The 24,229-nt window shown below is 36.9% G+C and overlaps 1 protein-coding gene across 1 annotated transcript in view; it reads right to left on the minus strand.

Moving 5' to 3' along the window:
* INVS (inversin) overlaps positions 1 to 18,500 on the minus strand; it is a 99,897-nt gene extending 81,397 nt beyond the window's left edge. Inside the window, 2 exon segments of the mRNA XM_019471368.1 lie at positions 10,316 to 10,482; positions 18,337 to 18,500. Of these exon segments, the coding sequence (XP_019326913.1) occupies positions 10,316 to 10,482; positions 18,337 to 18,442 (273 nt within the window). The 5' untranslated portion in view covers positions 18,443 to 18,500.
* Between the last annotated feature and the right edge of the window lie 5,729 nt (positions 18,501 to 24,229).

Raw genomic sequence — 24,229 nt, forward strand, 5'->3', positions numbered from 1 at the left:
CTCCCGGACTCCTCCCCGCGCAAAGACGCCTGTGCCCGCGCTGGCGGGAGCGGGTCCGCGGCGGCCTGGGGAGCCGTGCGGGTCTTCCGGCACGAGAAACCCCCTCCTCGCTTGTACGGGGACCCGCCTACTTGCTCCAGGTTACAGTCGCTGCTGTGGTCTCTCCCTACGGGGCAGATTCTCATTCTTCTTAAGGCGCACCCTGTTTACAGAGGAATGGGACACCTATCATTCTCCCAGTTTCGTTTTACCTAGTTCATTAAAAGTATTCTCATTTGGGCTTTCCCCCCCTTTTATTATTTTAAGACCTTTTTTTTAAATCTTTAACTATGATGGCTAAAAAACCAATGTTATACGAGAGGACTAGCTGGTGCCAAGCTGTGAAGAAAAATTACTGTTCTTCATTTCTCATCATACCAGCAAAATCTGTAAATGTCTTTGTGTGTTAGACTTATTAACCCGATGAGTTGTCTCCCCCGTTATTATTTCTGAGTTTTCTTCTGCGAGTCTTATTTATAATATATGGTTTATGATCGCTAGTCTTGGTAAGCGTGAATCTTTTCCACCGTTACAGGTCAGAATCAGAAACGATATACCGCTATGCTTTCCAAGTCGTGTTCCAGGAGACGCGCCTCCCTGAGAATCATATGGGAACATCCTTTACACATAGCAAGAGCTAATCCATTCGTCTTCACAAAAACCTTAGATGCAGTTATTGTTTGTTCTACTTTTAAATTTGGTTTGCAACCCTCACAATTAAAACAAATTTCTTCCAAATATGGATGCTCCGATGACGGCTGCCAAGCGTCAACTTCCCCAGGCCAAACTGCCCCGGGCAACTGGAGATCACCACGTCATCTGCATGTCAAAGGGAAGGCACTACTCTTGGTCCATCCCTTTCCACACAAATATACTCTGCTAGTAGCAGCAGAGTAGTAGTAGCAGCATTTGTCTAAATACGCCACAAGTGCTCCTGCTGCAAACCCTCTCTCTGAACCTCCCCCACCCACCTTCAGCTTTTGCTGCTGCTGTTCAAAGTGGGGAAAAATAGTATTTTGCTATTACGAGTGGAAGCAGATAGAAGCATTCTGCCTACAGCAAGCTACAGGGCAAACCCGTCAGGTATTTACACAGTGTAATGCATTTTACTGCCTCAGCCAGCTTTACTTGTTCTCTTTCACAGTCCAATCCTACCCAAAGACAGTAACAGACACTACGTTTTTTGTTTAGCCATGCTGTAATTCCTTTGATGCTCAAAATGACTGCTGGAAAAGTTGGTATATTCAGGGAGGTAGCCACAAATTGCAAGCAATGTTTTCAAACATGTTCTATTAGAATAAGTAAGTTTATTAACTAACGGTTAATAAAATAACTTAAAAGTCTATTTTACATGTGCCATAGCCTACAGACATTCATACCATATTTATCAGTGCAGTCTGTATAGAGACAGAGTCTGATCTTTAGCTACTCTGAAATTCTGATCTTGATGTCAAAAGAGCTACTCTGGCATGTAAATTTTTGCATAACCTTGTCTTAAAATGTGATTTCATACTAGCATAAAACCAGTGAGAAATCAGATTCAGATGCCTTAGTATCTGCTGTGCAACTGAAACCTGACTTGTAGGACAGTATTTCTACAGTTTTATCTTCTGCAGACGAGAGAACTGTCTGGATTTTAACCCACAGTTTGACAGTAGAGACAGATGATTGCTGGATACCAAATGACTATAGTGACTTAACACTTAACGAGCAACCAACAATGTGCACGTTCTTGCCTTGTTACGAGGCATGACAAAGTGGGTAACCTGAAAATGTATTGCCTGAAAACACGAGAATCACATATTGATCTTGCAAAGTAGAGCCCAAAGCAAGCTCTCCATACCAACAGAACTGATGTCAAGCTTCCTGTTTCAATTACGCTGCTCTATAATGTTTACTATAACTGACTTGGAAAGCCTTCCCTCTCCTTCACATCTGTGATGCACTAATGAATCAAGATACAGAATTTCTGAAAGTTGAAGAATATACAAGACAGTGTTCTGGCGATTCTCATAATATCTAGCGTTGCTTGATTTCCCAGAACCTTTTCAGACCAACCATTTCTCTCTCTAGCTACATGCAAAAGAGCTTACCTAACACTGGTCTCCACAAGATGCTTCTATCTTGTATTACTTTTTGTGTACGAACATGTTCCAAGCCGCCCTGCACATTTCAGTGGAGAAATACTGAAATTTAAGATGCCCTGGAGCTATGCTGGAATGCTGAGTTTCGTAAGAGGAGACCAATACTTCGATTTCAGGATCACCATTTCATACTTTAATATTTTGCTCACTGATCACTAAAGCAAGACCGGTTAATGCAGAGGCAAATAGAAGTATTAATGAAACCTAAAGAACAGTCTGTAGCAGAATTAGAGACACACACAAGATCCTAAAAGAAACAAACAGCTGCTATTTATCACACAAAAAACGCTTCAACTCAGATGGAACACTGCTAAGTTCTTATCTAAGGTTTTAAGAATATTTTTTCATGATGTCAAGGTTCATTCAGGAAGTTTCAGCCCTGTACTGTCTCTGGCTGCTTTATTATTCTTCCTCAGCGGTGACAGCACAACTTTATGGGGGACCATATTGTAAATCAGTTCCCTGTAACAATGTGAGGTTTTTCTTCCTGAACTTTTCCTGTAGTTATTTTTAACCATTTCAATTAGGCTTACAGCACAGATCAACAGTAGCATCAGCACAACCACTAGTGAAAAGCATTTGGGAGCACGAGGACTTGTGCAGAGTTCATTCTCTGTCGACGCACTGAACAGAGAGCAGATGTGCAGCTGTGAAAAGGGGTCAGAGGAAGGCCATGGGCGGGACCAACACTTTGGTAGCTAGATCAGCTTATCTGTAATACAACACACACAAATCACGTACAAGGAACTGTGCCTTCTGCCCTTGAGCATCTTCAGGCTGTGTTCACTAGAGAGAACCCTTTGTTTGGGAAAGTAAAGAAAACATTTGTATCACAGTTATTATCTGTGGCTTGATTAAACACAGAGGAAGCTATAGTCCTGCATGTAAAAAAATCACCTCTTGTGGCTGGTTGGCCAACATTCCTGTTTCACACCTTGGTTTGTTCAGATTTTTCACATTTAGTTAAATCGTATGTTCATATGAAAGTATGACAAAATGAATGTAAAGCTCATTCCTACTTCATGAACCCATATGCACAGAATTAATATTACTCATTATGAGCTCTCACTTAAGAGGAAACATAACAACAGATTACCAGCCTAGGAAAAAAAGAACACGAACTGACCACCATCATCTCTGGAAGGCACCGTGATTATTTATTTTCATGATACAGATTGGGAAAGAAAGTTAGAAGTGCATGTGCTCTTTTATACAGTTCAAATAATGCCTTATGAATGATTTGAGAGACTATAGCTCTAGGAAATGCATCCTGAAAAAGGTAGTGAGGGAAAAATGTATACGCTTGCTCCCAGGCAAGTTTTATTCAGGAGCTTTTGATACAAACATCTTTTACTTGGACAAGAAAAGGGAAATAACATTCTGTTTTAGGGGGCTCTTGGACTACCCTGACTGTACTCATTAGATAAGACTTGGGAATAAGCTTTCATAAAATAAGTGAACTAAAGACTACCTTCTGTTTCTAATTTTCTGCCATATCCTATCCTTCCACGGGCTGTCTTTTCTTACTTCCTTCTTTACCTGTATGGTTACCAGTGAGTATACAGGAACAACCATTTTTTCTGGTTTAAGAAAATTTACAATTAAAGATCATTAAAATACACCCTCCTACTTTACACAGAATTCCTAACTGCATCCTGGATGTACTATTATTTATCAATAACTGTGTCAGCAAAGAATTAATATAACCTACAGAATATTTAATGCTTCTAGATAATGAAAGCCACATTTTCCCACTGGGCTGGTATTAATCTTCCTGAAACCAAAATTAATATCCTCCTGACAGTTGAGCATCCTGATAGATTATTTTAAGTGCATACTATTAGTATCCAACAACAAAACTATTGAATTTTTTCTCTACCCTTGTTAACACAAAAGGCTGTGCTTGGGGAATTCATAGAGATTGTTACTTCCCCAGAGTAAACAGATTGCTAGTAAGTGAGCATCCTCTGTGAGAAATTCTGAAAGAAGCAGGCCTGCTTTTTTCCTTACGTTAAACTGGAATTACTTAATGAAAAATAAATGAAAAAATCATATACAGGTAATTTGGGTATGAATAGAAACACTTCTGTTCAGAAGTATCACATGTGGGTGTTTAAGCAAGTTGCAGTTTAAGACTAGAAGCAAATTGCTACCAGAATGCTTACAAGTGAAAATGAATGTCTGTAGTTAAACTGCAATCCCAGTACTTGTATCTGTCTCCACAGCATGTTTATTTCATAATAATCTAAGTTCTACCAGCTTAAATGATCTGTACCCATGTAATAACACAATTCCTCAGTGTGAAATCACTGGCGACTTATGTTAATGATTTTACTTCTGTTGCAATCAGTCACTGTTTCAGCTCCCAGTAAATTACATCCATGTTCATGAAGTCACAACTGTCCTCTGAAACTCCTACGGCAATCTTCATAGGTGCACTCCTGCAATAATTTGTATCATTTTCTGGTGGGTTTGTGGTTTTGGGTCTTTTTCGCTTGATTGTTTTTTAATTTAAATTTTCTGAAGTTAATGACTTGACCTCTCCTTTTTTTCTTTTTTTCTTTTTTTTTAAGGGTGTGCACCCTTTCAAAATTGCTTGGGAGACCTGTCCATTTAACAAGAGAGACCAAAACATTCTACCTTTATAGTGGAACAGAAGAAAACCCAAGAAGAAAAACCAAGTAACTTCATTTACACGGCCTCCTGCCTACAAAGACTGAAACATCTCCGTCATAAGGATAATGAAGAAAAGACAGATACTACAAAAGATCATGTCAATGAAGATTCGAAAAAGATGACTTTCTAAAAAATGTATGCCTTGTGTGAGATTCATTTGGCACAATTTAGACATCGACAGCATCAAAACCTACATCAGTCAGATGCCTAAAAGGATGACTGAGCTAGTCAGTGTGTCCTAAGGTACTCATCTATACTTTAGGGTGAATGAACTGCACCCTAAAGTGCACTAACTTTAAAAGTGATCTAGATGACTAGCTCAGATGTAGATGTCTGCAATGTAATTTTCTACAGTTACATGAGATTATTCTCACCCTATCGTCTCACATTGCATTGTAGTATATTTTGAATATTTTCCATCAAGAGAAGAGATATATTTGTTACATTTAAGCAAAGAGTTTAACTTTCTAGCTCCTTATTCTTGCTAAGAATCTTTTTTAGACCAACAGATGTGTAAAGCTTAAAAGCTGCAATAAAAAGGATGTCTATGACCAAACGGAAGACTTATCATTAAGAACATAGTTATTATCATTAAGCAACCACTCATCAAAGGTTATCATATCAAAGTATAACCATAGTTGTTTTCAAAAAGCACTGCTATTTCAAGTAGTATTAGTAGCTGAAATTTCTGACCCTACCTTATTACTTCAGGAACTTTCTGCAAAGAAAGGTGTGAGAACACTTTACGCTTAATCTGCTACCAAAGAAAGGTGGCTAGGTGGACCAATAAGCAAGGGAATATCCTAACTCTTACTTCTTGCAAATAGTCCAGAATGACATTAATGAAGTCTGAGACAGAGAGATTACAAGAACCCTTTGTGGAGAACCTGATACATCTTTCCAGGTAACTATTGCTTTGTAGACACGCTGCAGTGACAAAAGCCATTTGGACGAAGCATGGCAAGACAAGGATGACATAGCGACTCATTAACTGGTAAAGATGACCTTAGATATTAAAACCGCATTAGATAGGGTTACTGAAATCATCAGATCGCCTTCACTTTTTACCTGTGTTGAAACCCTTGGAACTGAAAGAACATGGAATCGCATAGGTCAGTCTGCCTAGCTATGCTATCAAATATTTGTGACAGAGACTATGAACAGCATTTATATCAAGTGCAGAAATTTTGATACTGTTTACTGATATCCAAAGCAAAATAGAGCTATTTTGACAACTCTCAGTTCTGAAAGATGGCTTCTAGGACACTTGTGGGACAACAAGCAAAAGCACTTGAGTGCACCAGAATACCTGGGAGGAGATCAGCTACGCAACTGCAAGTAACAAAGGAACTGCTTAAAAAGGAGTTAGAGGTGCCATTAGGAAAAGATGAAGGATTAAGGAACTACTGTGAGACTCTCTATCCCATCAGATAATGTTTTGTACGACCATATGGGTAATGCTGTAATCTTTACCTGTAATTTAGGAAGAACTCTGTATTATCAACAAATGAGAATTTGAATTCTGAACACTGGATGTGATTGTTAGCATTTTGAAGGACTGGAAGAAATGCTTTTACGAAATAAAATCCTTATGCAACAGTAATAACAAACACGATGGGAGCAAAAGTTGTCTGTTCTTCTGCAGACAATAGTTGGAAATATAAAACTTGCAGAGAAGTTAAAAATAAAAATGAAATATAATAGGGAGCTGGTATGTACATATGTGTATGTATACACACACTCACCAATTATAGCCAGGTTTGTAAATCACATAGGTGTAGTAAGAAGCTAGTCATGCAAATGTTAATGGAATGACGTTACAACTGTTCATTTAAGTCCTATCCAACCAGAAATCCATCGTAGAGAAGAAAGGCAATTAGAGTCCTAACTAATTTTACTTTATACTGATGATTTATGGCTGAATTCAGGGCTATGCCACATTTATAGAATCATAGAATCATAGAATCATTGAGGTTGGAAAAGACCTCTAAGATCATCGAGTCCAACCGTCAACCCAACACCACCATGTCCACTAAACCATGTCCCTAAGTGCCTCATCTACTCGTCTTTTAAATCTGAATGTTTGTTCTGTAACAGGGATTAAAAAAAACAAAAAACAAAAACCAACCATACAAGCTATTTTACTAGGACTGAAAGACATGAACTGGCAGTCCCTTTATCACTGAAGTCTCCAGACAGGAAAATGGGAATAGCTTCATCTCAAGTGAGCAGACATTTCTACCGATACCTTACACAGTTACTTGATGCTGGAGAAAAAACAAAGGAAAGAACCTTACATGGGCTGTAGTTTTAGCTGATACCGAGGGAACGGAGTATTGCAAGATTGTCTGACAGACAAATTCCAAAAAGCATCCTGCAGAGAATGAAACCAATTTTTCTCTCGATAACCAGGATTACTAATGGGAAAGTCACCATCTTGAATCTAAACACATGAAGGAAGACATTCAGCTTCCTTCTGTCCAAGACGGCTAAATCACTCTTTCTGTTCGGCATTAGAAGAGTATCTTCTCACAAACTCTTTGCCTCTGAGACAGTTCTGCGGCTCCCAAATACAGCAGAGACCATTTTATGTCAAATCAATTTCAAGACTGTTTCAGAGGAACACCTGTAAAGGGACATGTAAAGGAAGCCTGCAGAATGATAACCTAAAGATACTCAAATATTCTGGCAACAAACTCTAGCCCTCAGGATGTCTGCTGCAATCTGATGAGTAAGGTGTTCCAAAAGCACTCCCAAGAGACAGCAAAGAATGGCAAAAATAATTCTAGTACCTAGAGAGGAAGGTTCCTACTCAGGAAACCTAACTGCATTTTACATCCATCTGCTTTAGTTGAGAACGTATGTGTGGAAAAGTGTCTTCTCTTTCCTGTCTCCTCACTGGTTGCACGTAAAGGTCTGTGCATTAATCTTAACGTCTCTCTCCAAAGAAAATGAAAATCAGGATGCAACTCAAGTGCAATTTAGGAATCTGAAAATTCCAAGCACTGTCACAGCATTTTTTTTTCTGTCTGAAAGTCAACTTTCAGTATTGGTTTCCGAGGAAAAATTTTTTTTTACTTTGGCAAAAAAAAAAAAAATTAGCCCTTAGAGGAGAACATAAACCAAAAGTATTAGAGAGGAAAAAGAAGAATGCAAAACATTATTTAAACAGCCAAAACTGCATGGAACATGAAGCTGCTTTCAATTTTAATTTTATATATTTTGCAGAAGGCATTCATGACAGAAATGCAGATCTTAAAATGTTAATAAGGAAAGACTGAAGACAAAATTTTACACACATGAATTGTTAATTTCGTAAGCTGACATCAATAATGAGTAACTGCTCAGAAGGCACAGAATGCAGTTTTACAGGACAGCTAACCAGTCAGCCAAATGCAAAGCAGCTGCAAGGGCTGTCTCCTGACCACTTTTTGCCACCCCAGCACTATGATGGCACAAGCACTTACGTGGCTATGGGGTGAATCACATCTACCTAGTACATTACACAAGTGGGTGACTGCATAAAATCTTCTGCTAAAACAGCATGAGGTAAAGACAGTACCTTTTTATTCAGCTGCACTGTCAACTGAAAACACATCTAAGATGGTCCAAGCATCACATGGTACAAAGTGCCCTTTCATGATTGCAGCACAACATAAAAGAAATGGAGAGCGCATGCAGTTAACGGATATTTTGCCAAGGAAAAATATCTCTTGCCTTGAATAGCTGCAGTACAAATATCCACAATATGAACATACAGACAAAGATTAAACTAGAACTTATATTGTTTTGTTATGCTAAAATGTATTCTAAAAACCTGGCGAAAATATAATTTTTAAAATTAAGTTTTTAGTATGATTAAAATGTTCATGTGCCTACAAGGTCACAAAATCTAGAGCCTGTATGAAGACTAGGCAAGTATAGTATCTCACAGCAATTTTTTAAGTCTCTGATATTGTTATATTTATAAAATACCTGTCTTTGAAACAACAACATTCACAGTAAGCTGGTCACTTAGAAATACGAAGTTAACCCTGGTACACTAGAGACAAGGTTATGATGATGACTGAAATATTTCATCAGAGTATTGTGATATGTAACCAAATAGATGAATTAGCCTATTTCAACTCAACTGTAACCTACCGTAACTAGCTATGATGGTAGTCAAGTAATGTAGTGCATTACTGCATGCATTTCAAGAATACATTCATATTAAATGTTTTTAATAGTTAACGTTTTTACCTAAGGAATTTGTAAATTTAAAATATTAAATGAAGACTTAATTCCCCATAAGGGATGCAGTAACACAGACCACACAGTCCTTATGGACTCCCATGAAAGTGTAACTGAACAATGTCACGTTACAATCTTCCCAAATGGTTCTCTGTTCAATTGCATATGTCCCTCCTTACTAAATACTGTGACCATACTATAGCTACCTTTATGTAAAACTAACTAAAATAAAACAAAATAAAATGCAGAGTATATTAAAAAGTATATAAAACATCTGAACAATGTGAATGATTATGAACAGGGGACAAGTTATTATAAGTAGAAATGGTTTGCTACAAAAATCATGGCAGGCACTCAAACTGGTACCAAAAGACACAGCTTACATAGCCAAAACAACTTTAACTTTTGAGCAGTTATAGTTTTAAACATACTATAAAAGGTAAAATAGTAGAAAAAAAGCTGTTCTTTTCAGTTTGAGCTTTTAATCTTCTCTGTAGAGCCTTTTTCATAGTTTATGAACTCAACCTTCTTGGCTAGCTAGCCAACCCACCTTCTCCTGTCAGCAGTTTGTTCATTCTCCTGTAACTGTGGACACTTCCCCCAGCTCTAAACACACTCAAAATTTATTTCAGCTCTGCAGTGACACTTTAAATTACCTTTTATTTTATTGTTGAATACTTCCTTTAGCACCTCTTCAGTGGGACAATATAATTGGACAATATTATAGACTGAAATTGTAGAAGGAAAAACAGACTAATGCATTTCCCTCCTAGTCCTAGAAATTATTTGGTATTCCCTATCCTTGAAATTCCCAGACATGGGAATTAACAGTATATGGCCTTATATCCACTGAAATTAATGGTAACATCCTAAGGAGTATCAGAGTGTACAAAATTTAGTCTTTACTTAGAACTGGCTATCCCAAAATAGACAAGGACTATTTTTCCTAGAAAGTACAAGTTCTTAAAACAGCAATGAACTACACTGTCTCTGCAGACAGCTACAAATACACTGAGTAAAAACATTAAAAAATAAAAAATAACCCTCCAAAGATTTACTTTGGGATGAGACAAGTTTTTAAAAAACTCATAGCATTATTTGCCTCTAAAATAATGAAAGCCTCTAAAGGTACAACACGCTTACTCAATACAAGAAAATCTCCTTTATACCTGTTGTGAATGCCACAAGTTTAAACAATGGCAGAGCACTTTTAATGTAATTACCTTTTGTGCAGCAAGATGGAGAGCAGTTCTTCGGCTACGATCAGCTCTATTAACGTCAGCTCCAGCCTTCAGCAATGCCTCTGCACAGTCCAGCCTGTCAGCCAATACACAGTACATAAGTGGAGTTCTTCCAAACTGGTCCTCTTTATCTTTCAGCTCAGAGTTTCCTAAAAAAACCCCCAAAAACGAACAAAAAAACCACATGAAACAATTAAGTCTATGAGTATCTAAGAGTAGTACTTTTTTATTAAAAGGGTACTTTAATTAAAAGTAGTACTTTCTTATTATAAACGAACAGAGTGATCAAAATAAAGGAGTATAAGATAAACCCAAAGTTACTACTTTTTACCCTGTTTTTACTGACATTTATAGGACATTTCAAAATATATTTACAGAAAAAAGTACATTCAGAAAGCATTAGTTCCACAAATACACCTACCGCCAGTAACATTCTGCAGCGGCATAATTATAAATAATTTTTAAATAGTTACACAGGTCTTGGCTGCAAAGATTACTTTAAAAAATATCAACAGCAAGTAAACCAAATAGTCCTTCTGAAACCTGTAAACAGTGTAACTAAAACAAGCTTTGAAGCTTACTCACAGCAATGTTTATTTAAAAAGCATAAACAAGTCAATATTACATCAATACCATTATTTATTTCATAGTGCCTTACAATATGGAAGCTACTAAAATACTTCTCAAGCTTTCTTGAATTGATACAGTTAATAAGGCAGCAGTTAAGCTAAATGAGAAGTTTGAGGTCCTATAAAAAAATCAAAATATTGTATTCCTATCCACAGTAAAAAAAAAAACGAAAAACCCAAACCAAAACCTGAACCAGTATGCATCCTCCCCTACAAAGTTTCGTATTTCTGTTATGTCGCCACATAGAAACTAGCACCTATAAATTCATGGGTATCGACTATCCTACACATCCCAACTCTAAATACATCTCCCATGTAGCAACATCGTCTACAATTATTCAAGGAACACTGAATTTTAACATGTAAGTTAATTTTTCTTTTAAAATATTCCCTTGTTTGCATGATTGTTGATGCTTCAAAAGAACAGCAGAGGCATGCTTCTCCTTTACAAACACAATCTTCACTCTCCCCCAGCATATTATACTTATCTACATATCCAGTAATTGTATTCTCAGTTATAATTTCTATTCATTCACCCAGCAGAAGAGTCAAGCAGATTAAATGTGAATCAGGGGGAATATCAAGGATTAAAATTCGTTCCCTACCAACCAAGCGTCTGACAAAAAACACTTTTAAGCAGGATATTGCCAGTTAGAGCAATCATTTGCTCACTCACTTAATTTCCAAGTTCCTTTATAACTGTTGAGTGAATACCATGTTGTTCTCATTATTCATTCTGTAACACCTTCTCTTGCTTAGAAATTGTGATTTGCACTGAGAAAACTTTTTCTGCTCTGTAAAAAAACAGTTTAGGAACCTTTCCAAGCTCTTCTGTGAATGCAGATATAGAAATTTTTTTTTGTTCTTCACCCATGGCCTTGTCTTCTCTGACTGCCCCTTCACCTTGACAATCCACTAGTTTTATAATTAATTTTTATGCCTCTAGCAAATTATTAAAAAAAAAAAAAATCTTTTACTGACCTGCATCTACCGTCCTCAGACACAGGTTATGTTTTTTGAAGAACACCTTCTTGCTTTTAATACCCACTGTTACACTGCTGTTTAGCCATGCTCACTTCCCTTTGACCTTCTCAAACTTTTTCTTTTGGAAGTGCTTTTGCATTCACTTCACACTGCAAGCAAGGAGTTTACTCTTTAGACTAATCTTTAGATTCTTCTTAGCAAACATTTTCATTTTAATGTCCTTCGCCATTTTTAGAGTACACAACTATAGCGGGCTGCTGTTGCTTATCTGTGTATACTCTGATCAAGAGTTAAAAAAATCTTGCTTAGTAACACTGATTCAGGTCCTACACAGCAGTTAAGAGCAACTCGGGAGTTGGCTCTGTTCTGGGTTCACTGAAAATTCTGTTGCCAGTCCACTAATGATTTCTAACAATTTAGTTTTAGGATCATATCCTCAGTAGCCATTTACCCAAAACATATGAAAGTAACCTTCATTACTATTGTGTTTCCTGTCAGTTCAGACTCTCTGATCTCCTTTAGTATGTCACACATATCACCATCTGGTCAGATGGACAGTAATAAAATGTTAGTACTATAGTTTCTTATTTAGACCTGTAAATGCAATGATTAAGCGGGTTTTTTTGGTGTTTAAGCTTGATTTATATGGTCATTTGTTAATCTCATTTGAATCCAAGACTTGTTTTCTGCTTCGGTTTTTAAAAGTGTATCACCACTCCTCCACCTACATGGCTTCCGTGGATATATCAGAATACAAAGTACACAGAAAAATCACTGTCCTCACTGATGCCTTCCCTTCCACAGATTTTACATTCTCACCATATTATCAACAGCCTCATTTAAAGCACGACATCCTAGTTCTCCCATCAAATTTTTTTAGACTTTCATGTACGCAGGAAAACATACATTTGTTTTGGATTTCTGTGCAACTTCAACCGGTTTGAACAGGATGCTATCTTTTCCTACTGTATTACCACATAAATGAAGATACAGAATAGCTGTGATTCCACCCTCTGTAGATAAGCCACTGGGAACTGCGCATACCCTCATCAGCATTTCCTCATTTTTACCTTTAGAAACCTTCTCATAATGAGCATAACAGCTGAGTCTTGGATTTTTTCAGTAAGTAACTGACCAAAGTATATTTTTATACTGAATAAAAATCAAATAATAAATCCAATAATAAAAAATTACATTTGTAAATTTATACAGGTGATTTTTTTCCTGTGGGACCTTGTATAAAAGCTGAATAAGGATCTGGTCTGAACTTTGCTTAGAATTAGTGAAGATAAAGTATTGGATATGTCTTATTCATTACTCTTCACATCTACACAAAAGATATCAAAAAAGCTTAATTTTATGGTAGCATATTTAAAAGTAATTTTTAAGACTTAAAAAATAATTTGCAATATGTTTCTAAAGGGCAGTTAAAAGCTGTGTAAGTTGAAAGGTATTTGGATTATTATTTAAGTCCTGTTATATGTAATTACAGTTTGACATGAAAAAATGAATATGCAATATAATTTTGACTATTGATACTGTTAAAATTCTAATTTTTATCAACAGTTTCTGAGAAAAAAGCTCATGTATTGTCTTTAAATATCCACTTAAGTGTCATCTTATTTTCATTATTGAAGTCTATAGTTCTTTACTTCTACTTGAAATGAAAAGTTGTAATGTTTACTAAATGCGTTAGAAAGCAGCATGTAGAAAAAAAAATGTCACTTGTTTAATTAATTACATGGCCATTAGGAAATAATTCAAAATGTAACATAGGAGTTCTACAGGGGAATACCATTTTTTTTTTATTTTCCCCAACTTGTAAAAACATTTGCTAGACTTTAATTTCACAGTATTACAATTCCATTGCAAACTGGATGCAGTTTCAAGATAATTCTTTCCTCCACTATTACAAAGAAGTATTTTAAAAGTTATACATACAGACTGTGAAACCGTCGATGTTTTACGTCTCAATATTTTAGCTAACAATAAATGCTTTTTCCATTCAATAGAGCATAGTACAGAAACATCAAAGCCAGTTATGACCAACCACGCAGCCCTGTGCAGCAACATATAGATACTGAGGTCCAAAGCGTAATTTAACATGGCACTGCTCTCAGCCAACAAGCCAGTTTCTTTAATTAGCTGAGTATAGTCAGGTGCTCTTCCAGTATTAGTTCAGTCTGGTAATTTAGATATCACTAAACCATATCCCACTGCTCAGTGTTAACACAGACTCAATAGTGTCTTAAATTTGTTGAAGATGATGGGACTTAGACAATCACATATATTTTTTAAAAAAATACATAAACATGCATTTATCTGAATATGACACATGCACACGGCTTATGCTCATATAACACTTGTTCTTAAGTCAGCGGTGTGCAAAACTAGTCCCTCTCCCTCAGATTCCAAGTTCCCTTTCTGTTATATAATGTTAGAGGATATACAGAATGTAGAGACTAAAAGAAAGAAATGGGTATGGTCAAGACGAGCAAAAATGGCCTAATGCTCAAGTACAACGCAGCTAAGTAGAGCAACAAACATCTAATTTCAGGTACAGCTCCCAAAGAGTAATGTAGCTGATGACAAAGAGTTTCCGTGACTGCAGACAGACTGAGTGAAAAATGAGCTAGACCTTCAAAACTTGATGCCAGTGATTTACCTGAAGCTGCTGCACTGTTTTTTTTAAGGGAAAGAAACTATCTTCAGCTAACAGTAGGTTTCTTTTTGTTATTATTTCATTTGCTTACAAGACTCTGTAAGGCCCTTAGAACGGTTAAGGTTCTGTGGGCATTTGCTTGAAAGGGTGTCTCTGTGCACAGGGTAAGAGACAGGACAAGGACTAGGAGCTACTATATCACCATCAGGTGCTAAGGGGGACTAACCTGATGAGATGCACTAACCACAGCACCTTGTGGACCTCACAGTTGCAGTAAATTATTATTTTCTGCCATCAAGAAAGCACAGGTAGCCTTCTAAACATTCACATATTGGTGTATCTAAAATGTGCAGTGGCAAAATTAAATTATCTTCTACATACCTGCCTAAGAAAGGAAGTTTGTTTGATCCCTCCCCTTTCAGGATCAACATCCTTACCCCACCCAGATTATGCATTTCATAAGCTTGTTGCCAATGGAGGTCATGAACACCACGGAATCAAGTGGCCCAATTCCAAAATTTAACTCTCATACTCATACCTCATCACTTCCTCACAGTCTGTGCAAGCAGTCACATCTGACTCTCAAATTTCTATGCATTTTTCAAACCAGAAGAGGAGAAAGGGCAGGAGGAGGACGTGAATTCTGCTTAACTTTTAAAAGACAGACCATCTCGTGTTACTTGCAAGAATCTTGCCTTTTGTAATATCTGATTTGAGTTTTATTCAACCTCCCACATGGCAGAACATGGAAGATAGAAGCAGGGAATCAAACAAAAACATGCAACTGCATATTTGCAACCCCGAATTTATAGTTAACATTTACAATGAAACATCATATCAGTTTTAGAAGCACTTGTATGCAAGCGATACATGATAAGGGTTTTAGAATGAGGAGCTGGACTGAACGGACAGTTCAGTATAATGACTATTATACACATTATTGTGTTCTTATAAACAATTAAAACAAATAGATGCATCTTCCTGAAACTCTACATAAATGTATTAAATGCAAAATGATCCTCCAAACGCAAAATTAACTTTTGCTCCCTTTTTGCCTAGGATTAAAATCATACAGATGGGTTTTAACACTGAAGAACTGTTAATTGAAGACATGTTCAGTGTTGTATACAACATAGAAAATACTGTGAGTATTCCCCAAAGCCTGAGATCATACAATTCTAAAACAATGTGATACAGTACTAAGCAACTTGTGCAATGCAAACAATTAGCACACTTTTGTTAGAGCATTGGTTATACAATAAACACTTGGCATGTGCTATGCTTTATGGCATTTAACCCATAGGCTATTTAGAAAGTCCTGTAATTAAGCATCAGTAGTGGTTAGCTTAAAAGGACACTTTGTTCCAAAGCCCTGTTTCTCTATCTAAATTTTCTACTTACCTTTGATTCTGTCTATTTATGCCTCTTACTGGTACAGGATGTCAAAAGAAACACAGCATCCAGAACACACTGTATTATTTCAAACACCTGTTCCTTTAAAATCACAGGTATTGGGCAGCAGATTACACCTGTCCATACTCATGAATTATATGCAAACACAATATATATGTTTATATACAGTCACACATGCTCCATTCAAGCTACAGATGGGAAAAGGAATAATCACTAAACAGGTTGGAGGGACTGCTCTAAGAGACTGTTTCACCAGCCTCTATGCCCCTCCTATGTTAATAACTGAATAGGGAAAACTCAAAGAGGAAAATAACAATTAATTTAGGGGTAAAAAGCCCTCCCTAAAAGAAGGAGAAAGTCAGACTTTATGTTCCTGCATATACCACTAGCCACATAATCAAGATGCAAAGCTTGGCTGTGTTAGGAGAATGCTGTTAAGCAATCCAGCATAGGCACACGTAACGCTGAAATACTGTCCTGAATTAGATGCTGCTGCTAAGTGTAGTCATGAAGTTCAGTGAATAACACCAATTGCTCAATTTACTTCTGGCATCAAGTTATACTTTCAACAGTGCCTGGTAAGCAGCTAAAAATATTACTCTGATGCATTCTTCTTCTGCTAGGCAATAATTTTTTTTTTCGGTCCTGTCCTGGCAAAAGTAAGGCCTGTGTCATATCCTGTCAAAACACGACAAAGCAGAAAAGCCAAATTTTGCTATTATAGCAAAGGCTGCAAGGATTATGCAGTTTTCACTCCCATGTAAAAATAACACACAACATTTTTATTTTGTTGCTGCATGATAGCCATTAAAAGAACAGTGATTTCCATATCTAGTTCTAATGGCTGTGTTGTGGTATATTTGACAAGGTGTACCAGCAACACAGAAGTACTTGTTCCTTTGTGTTTTCAAATACATCTTTCGGCTGCAAGATTAACAAAAACATACTGAAGTCAGCAAAAACTCTTTGTTGTTGCTTCTGATTGTTAGCCAGGATTTGAAAGCTCAGACTTTTTTTCCCCCTCCATATGCAGGCAGAGAACTTAAAAAAACCCAGGTATTTAAAGCTACTTTGCAGTTGCATCCCACACATTTCTAGAAGCATCTGCATATCAACTGCTCATACGTTGTTTATAAGATGTTCTACAAAAGAATGAACAGATAGCATTAAATGCAATCGGTATATGTTTGAGCCATTGTATGACAAAAAAAAGTTGAAGGCCCAACAAAAAATATTTGTTTCAACCAGTGGAGCTTCTATAAAGTCAGTTCCCTCAAATGTTTTCTCCTGTTTGAGTTAAATCACTTCTAATTGTCTTTTGAGAAAATTAGATATACCTTGTAAAGAAGAATGATTTACTGCTTTCTATACAGCTTAGACAATAGATCCACATAACTTACTATCTTGTCTTCAACACAGGTCAGCAGAAGATACATAAACAATTACCATTAAATCCTTTACACCCATTAAAACTGACAGTTAACGGCATAAAAACAGACTAAGCTTCTTATTATTTCACAGTCCTTCACTCTCACCAAGCTCCAGGAATGGGATTTTCAAAAAAGGCTGAGCAAATAAAACTTCTACAGTATCAGCTGGAATTGCATTTAATCAGAAACTCTGAAAATCAAAGTCTTCACCTATCATACAACAGCCTTCCAAATGTATGTAAGATTGTTTTTGGAACACAGAACATATACTGCTTTTGAAAACTACTAACCTGGAATGCCACACAGTTCTTGGACAGAGAGGGAAGGCAAAATCCTGGTCTTTTTAATGGATGGGAATTTTTTTTTTACTTCAGCTTCAATAGGACCAGACTCTCTCCTTACATTTAATTTGTCTTGAGAAACACTGTTAGTGTATCAGAATCAAAGTAACAAATAGGGCTGGCTCATTTTGTCCCCAAATACTACACAGTGACAAGACTTCATTAACTATAATAAATATCTGTAAAAACAAGTTTATCAAATTTCCCACAAAAGCAATGATTCAAAAAATAAGGATTTGGGGCCAAAATATTTCAGCCCAAAGCACTTCTTCAGAATTTCAAATTCCCTGGAACAGGAGTCCTGAGTAAGTCTTCTGGTTGTATCACTTACCAATTTTCTATTTTACTTCACACAGAAGTACCAATCAAAGGTAACAGATAATAAAAACTAAGAAAAATCAGTCCTATTTTCAGGACTGCGTTTATTCTAGAAATATATATAATCAAGAAATGAAAACATATCTTAAAGATCAGAGCAGTAAGTCAAAACTAAAAAGCTTCAGTTCTGAAGTAATCAAAATGCATCTACAATGAAAACATTTACCTGCTATTAGCTTTTGGAGGGTACTCTTATCTCCATTAACAGCAGCAGCATGCACTTCAGATGCTAACGAGGAACCACTGAAGAAGCAGTTTGCTGAAATATTCATACTCTTTCAAGGTATTACCATAGGTCAGATCTGCACCACCAACATTTTTTTCAGGAATTCGGTTCTAAAAAAAACCCAATAAAATAGAATGAATTTTATAATATTATTAAAATGACTCAAACAATGCTAAAGAGAATAAACTTCTGTTAAAAACAGAAAAGAACAAACATGTTTCTTATTTCATGGATTAAATCTACCTCTAGCCAAGATTCAACCAGAAAAAGCCTACATTAAGGATATATATATAATAGTTTTGTTGCCTTCAACATAAATTTCAGTGAATAAGCTTTGCAAAAGTCTGCAAATAGGACAGTGTTTATCTACAAATCCAACAGACTGTTCTTCAGAGTGTTGGCATGCATGCTTCAATTCAGTAACCAATGAAGTTTGGTATCAACTTGATATATTCCTCCAGTGCTTGATATCTGGTGGTATTTTACCATGATGGTCAATGGACATATGCAGGACAAGGTTTGTAAGTTGAAGTAGTATCTTTTATTTGACCAGCTGGAATAACTGAAAAAATCAGATCAGCTTTCTAGATCGTAAGTGTTCTTCAAACTTGAACAGAAGTGGGAAAATGTGTGTGTAAGAAAAGCCACAATGAATTAGACCAGGAGTCTGGCTCTAAATCCTGTCTTAAACTGGCCAACGGTAGATGCCAAAGAATAGAGCAAATATACACACACACACACATATATTAAATAATAATTATATATATGAATATGATTTTGTCCCCCTCTTCCAAATACTCTCCCAACCTACAATTATTTCTAGTTCAATCACTTCCTGAAGTGGAGTTGGTTTCTGTGTATTTAGTACTCTGCAAATTCTGTTAATTTTTTTCAATTAATTTCTCTACTATAAATGTGTCCAGTTTCCTCTTAAGATTATGCAAACTTATAGCATCCACAACATCCACTGGCAAGGAGTTCCGTGCCACAAGCAAACACTGTATGGACAAACCACTTGCTTTCATCTGTCTTGTCCTGGCTCTTGCCGCCATCTGAGGGCCCTTAATCCTTGTCCTGGAAGGGACAGTAGATAAACAATTCTTATCCAGCAGTAATTATTCTACAGATCTTTAACATATCCTCCCCTATCATATCTTCCTCTAGCTGAAGGAGTCATAGCTTACTTAGCTGTTACCCAGGCAGCAGCTTTTCTGCATGCACGACCATTTTAATTGCCCTTTTTTGGACCTTTTCACAGTTCTGTTCTAACCCTTTTGAGATGGAAAGAAAACTCCACTAGTTATTCAAGGTATGGGCAAAACATGGATTTATGCAGTGGTATAATGGCATTTTCTTCTTTCTCCTCTATTTCTTTCCTAAATCACGTCTACCACTGCAGTTGCCTTCCTAGCCTCTTCTGAAACAGAACTGCTACCTTCACTGAACTACCACTGCCTCAAGATCTTGATAATGATCAGCTCAGGTCCACACACTATTTCGGAAATGAAGAAGGGCCTATATGCTTGAAAACTTGTTGATTTTCTCCAAAAGTATCAAACGCTTGAACTTCCACCTTCAATTCTTAACACACTTCACATTTGGAATGGAAAACAAACAGGTGAGCAAACAATAATTGTACACACCAGAAAAAAAAGAGGAGGTATCGCTGAGGCTGTACCTCATCTTCTGTTCCATGTTAATTTAAATATACTCCTTTTGTCATGTCCCACATTTACATCAGCGTACACTTGGGAAACAGCAAGAGGAAGCTATTTTGCTTCAATTATTATTTTCAACCATCTTTGGTTTATTTGTTCTATAAATTTCATATATTACTACACAGCATCTGTTGTTATTAAGATAATTGCAGATGCATACATATCAACGTTTGGGGGAAATGTTATTAAAATACCAGAAAAACATTCACTTTTATGTAAAATGAAGTGAAAATTTCTACAGCAGATATTAAGCATGAAGTAATAAAGGTAACAGCCTTTGCCTGCAAACAAAAAAAATAAAATCAAATACAGCTTAATGCTCTAATATAATTATAGACTCTTCTTCACAAGCTCCAAACTTCCTCAGAGAGCTGATAAGAAAATTAATACAGGAAGCTTCATGGCAAATCTAATCAGTTACTCAAAGAACATCTGCACAATCACGGTATCAGTCCATACCACATCCCTAGAATAAGCACAAATACATGTGGTTGTGCAAACCTGCTCAACAACACATCAATATAGTGCACCCACTCTACATGAAAACACTCAGGTATAACTCATTGTCTAAAGTATAGCATACAATAACTGCAGACAAAGCTTTTAACACACTAGTGTCTAAATTGCTGCTTCTCCATCTTGTCCTCAGACAGCCAAGTGCATGCTATGCCGCTTCTTTCAATGGCTAACCGTATCACTGAACACTCCTTTCCTGAAGTCTGGTTGAGTTTTCATGAACCATGAAAGCGGGTTCATCATGTCCTAAGAAATACAACATCTTACCTTCCAATCCCTCTTCCCTACAAAAACTAGTAATGGTGTGACTAGAAAGGCATGAGATGCTGGTTTCCTTGAGTACATATACTAGAACCCCTCACTACTGCAACGCTTCCTTGCTTGTGTTCATGGATCTCCTTCTGCCGTCTGTCGGTCACTTCAGAACCAGAAGTACAGTCTTGCCTAACTTTATCACTCCTTAGAGAACATGCATTATGGAAACATGCAACGGCTCAGTATACTTTAATAAAGCAAGCAATCTCCCCAAACCCAACTTTTGTTTCAGCACTCCTATAAAATTATTTCAGAAATCAACCTAGTCATGTACCCAACAACCAACTTCCCAACACCAAGCATGTATGGCATTTGTACCTGCCTGAAGTGACCAGTTATTAGAGCGCAATAGTTACTTGCTTCTACACCAGCACTGGTGCACTCCGTTGAGAACACTGGTGCAGAAGCATGAGGATGAGCTCCTCACATAACTTTATCAAAGTATTTTTTCTCATGAATAGTTCTGGAGCCATTTCCAGTCATCTGAAACCTATGGAACATTGTGATCCTATCCTACCTCTCTCCTCTTCTTCCGTGAACCTCAGAATAACATGACAATGATGACGTTCGGTATCTCTTGGAAGTCATGGATGCTTCCATCCTTATTGAGTTTGGTGAAACTCTCTACGTTTCAGAAAAGCCATCGAACACTTTTTTGACATGCTTGTTTTACCACATAAGTAGGTGATCCTTCCCATAATCAGAACTGTGTCAGTAATGGATTCATGGCTTTGTTGACCTCCAGGAGCAGAGAACAGAAAGGAGTTCAAAGAGTCTAATGTGACTGAAGGTAAACAACATTTTCACTTTTAGAGCCATGTAAGACAGGCTAACAGTGCCATAATACACCACAACAAAGTACAGAAAAGCTCAACTTGACCCGGTGCTTAAGAAAGCCAAAGAAAGTGCAGATGCATACATGACAGCGCAGGGTGGGCAGAGCTTACGCTAGCTCAAACAAGCCCAAATAAGCTTTAAGACACAAAGCACAATTGTTTTAATTTTTATGTAACAGCCCTTCAGACATTCCCAGTGCTAGCTACAATCGTTGTTTCCTTTTAGGGAGGATAAATAATATCCACATCTTTCAAAATACCTGCACCATTCTCTGCTTCCCAAGCATCCTCTCCTCCTCCAACAAAACTGCTTTTTTGACTTTTTAAGACACATAATTAATATGTTTCATTCAAAGCTAAACTCTTCTTCCCAACCTAGCAGTACGGTTTATGCTTTCTGTTATCTCCTCTACTTTATACTGGATAAAAGCCGATGAGGCATTTCTGATTCAGACAAATCTGAAGAAACCAAAAGGGACAGCATGAAACTGAGTGTCACTTAAAATTAGTCGCAGTGCTTCCCCCTACTTAACTATTACTTTTTTTTCTCCTCAGTTATTCCTACAGCAATATAAATTTGCCTGCTATATGAAGGAAACTACAATACTCAACGGCAATCTGAACAAGAGGAAAGAAACAGAAGGGAAAAGGCTGCAGAGGTGGATCATGTGCTACATAGTCTACATGCACTTGGCATACAAGACTACAGCTTGTCTTTAACTTGCCTCCACCTTTTCCTCAATAGCTTCCTCTGGATACAGAGAATACATCAGGACTCTCTACATTATTAAGTGGACCTATATGTACCATTGGAATTTTACACTTGTTGGAATTGTGAGATACTAGTTTTATTTCCCAAAGTTATCACTGACATCTTTTTCTCGATTTTCTTTACATTTTACCCTTCCACAAACAAATAAACTATATTATAAAACATCCAGGGGCAGCAGTGTAAAATTCAGCAAATACTGGAGAACATAGTAAAGCACCAGAAGCATCCCAATTACATAAAAAATTATATAAAACTGACTGCATACAGAAGAGCATTAATAATGAAAGATGTTCATAACTTCCAGATGAAAACAAGAGCCACATCTGCATAAAGTGTCAGTAATCATACAGGTGAGAGAAGCAACCAATTATGTCTACAGCAATTCTCAGTACAGTATCTTAACTCCACTGAAAGAGCTAATTCTGCAACAGAGAAATTCTGAAATATTAAGAGGAACTATAAAAGGAAAATATGTAACTTCCCTCAGATATTTCATGTATATGACAAACGTGAATTGGTATCTGGAGGACTTGTTTGATAATGATCCTCATTAACAAAAAATGAGGCATTTATTCATAAGGGATGAAAAACAACAATAAAAATCAAGAAGTAACTACAAGATCTGCTTATAAAAAGTTACATAATTGACAGCATCTGTAATATGCATTGTATTACTGGAATCAAGTAAATAATTCACTTTTTCTTCTTTAAGCTAACATGTAGAAAAAGATTAGCCTTGTCGAGTCACCTGAAACGAAGGGACAGTCATACGGACACCAAGGGCTCTTCAAGTTATGTGAAATTTCATACCGAACTATGATGTCTACTTTGCATTACACAGATAATCTCAATTACATCATTTTTCTATTCAGCAAAACACCAGGTTGTTAAAATTTAAACAAGATCGCTCTATCAAATTTTACTGATAAAGTTTCCAAGTGAAGAATGAGCTGCTATGAAAAAATGTTTAAGTATTTTTCAAACGTGAATGAATTCAGAAGACGTTTGCTCTACAGATTGAGAGGCACAGGTTCTTGAGGCAGACATAGCAGAACTGATAAAAGTTAAGTTCCAATTTCAGACTATAAAAAAAAAGACATGATTTGTATATATATATAGGTGTTTTCAGCTCATGAAACTGACAGGCCAAATGATTTTTACAGGGTCACACATAAAGTCAGAGCCTGTCAGGCTTTCTTTGAAGCCAAATTGGACTTGCAAAAAGCTGATGTAAAGGATTTTCTTTTAAATGGCGTTATGCCCCGTTTCACTCCTTATGCTTGTGTACATACTGGAAATGTGAAGAAGGCAAAGGGCAGCTTTCCACCGTCTTTTTGAGACAGCTCTGCAAGGTCTGAAAGCAGATATATACTCTAAGGTCCAAAGTTTTACTGGAAGAGGACGGAGCACTGCATTTTAGGTGTTCTTCCTTTTCAGTATTTGGAACTCAGGAAGCGACAAAAAGCACAAATCTTTTGAAGCGTCAAGGAATAAAAATGAATGATGACGATCCACTTTAACCCTATTGCCAAGCTGAAATTTCCCAGCCCTCCCACCAGCCGCTCTGCCCCCTCACACAGGCTGCGTTCCCCCGCCTTGCAAACACAAAGTTGCTTCCCCAACTCCGAGGAAACGAGGACCCCAACGCGGACAGCGCCCAAATATCCCTCATCTTC

This window comes from Aptenodytes forsteri, unplaced genomic scaffold, assembly GCF_000699145.1.
Source record: "Aptenodytes forsteri isolate BGI_AS27 unplaced genomic scaffold, ASM69914v1 Scaffold97, whole genome shotgun sequence".
In the NCBI taxonomy this organism is placed as follows: Eukaryota; Metazoa; Chordata; class Aves; order Sphenisciformes; family Spheniscidae; genus Aptenodytes; species Aptenodytes forsteri.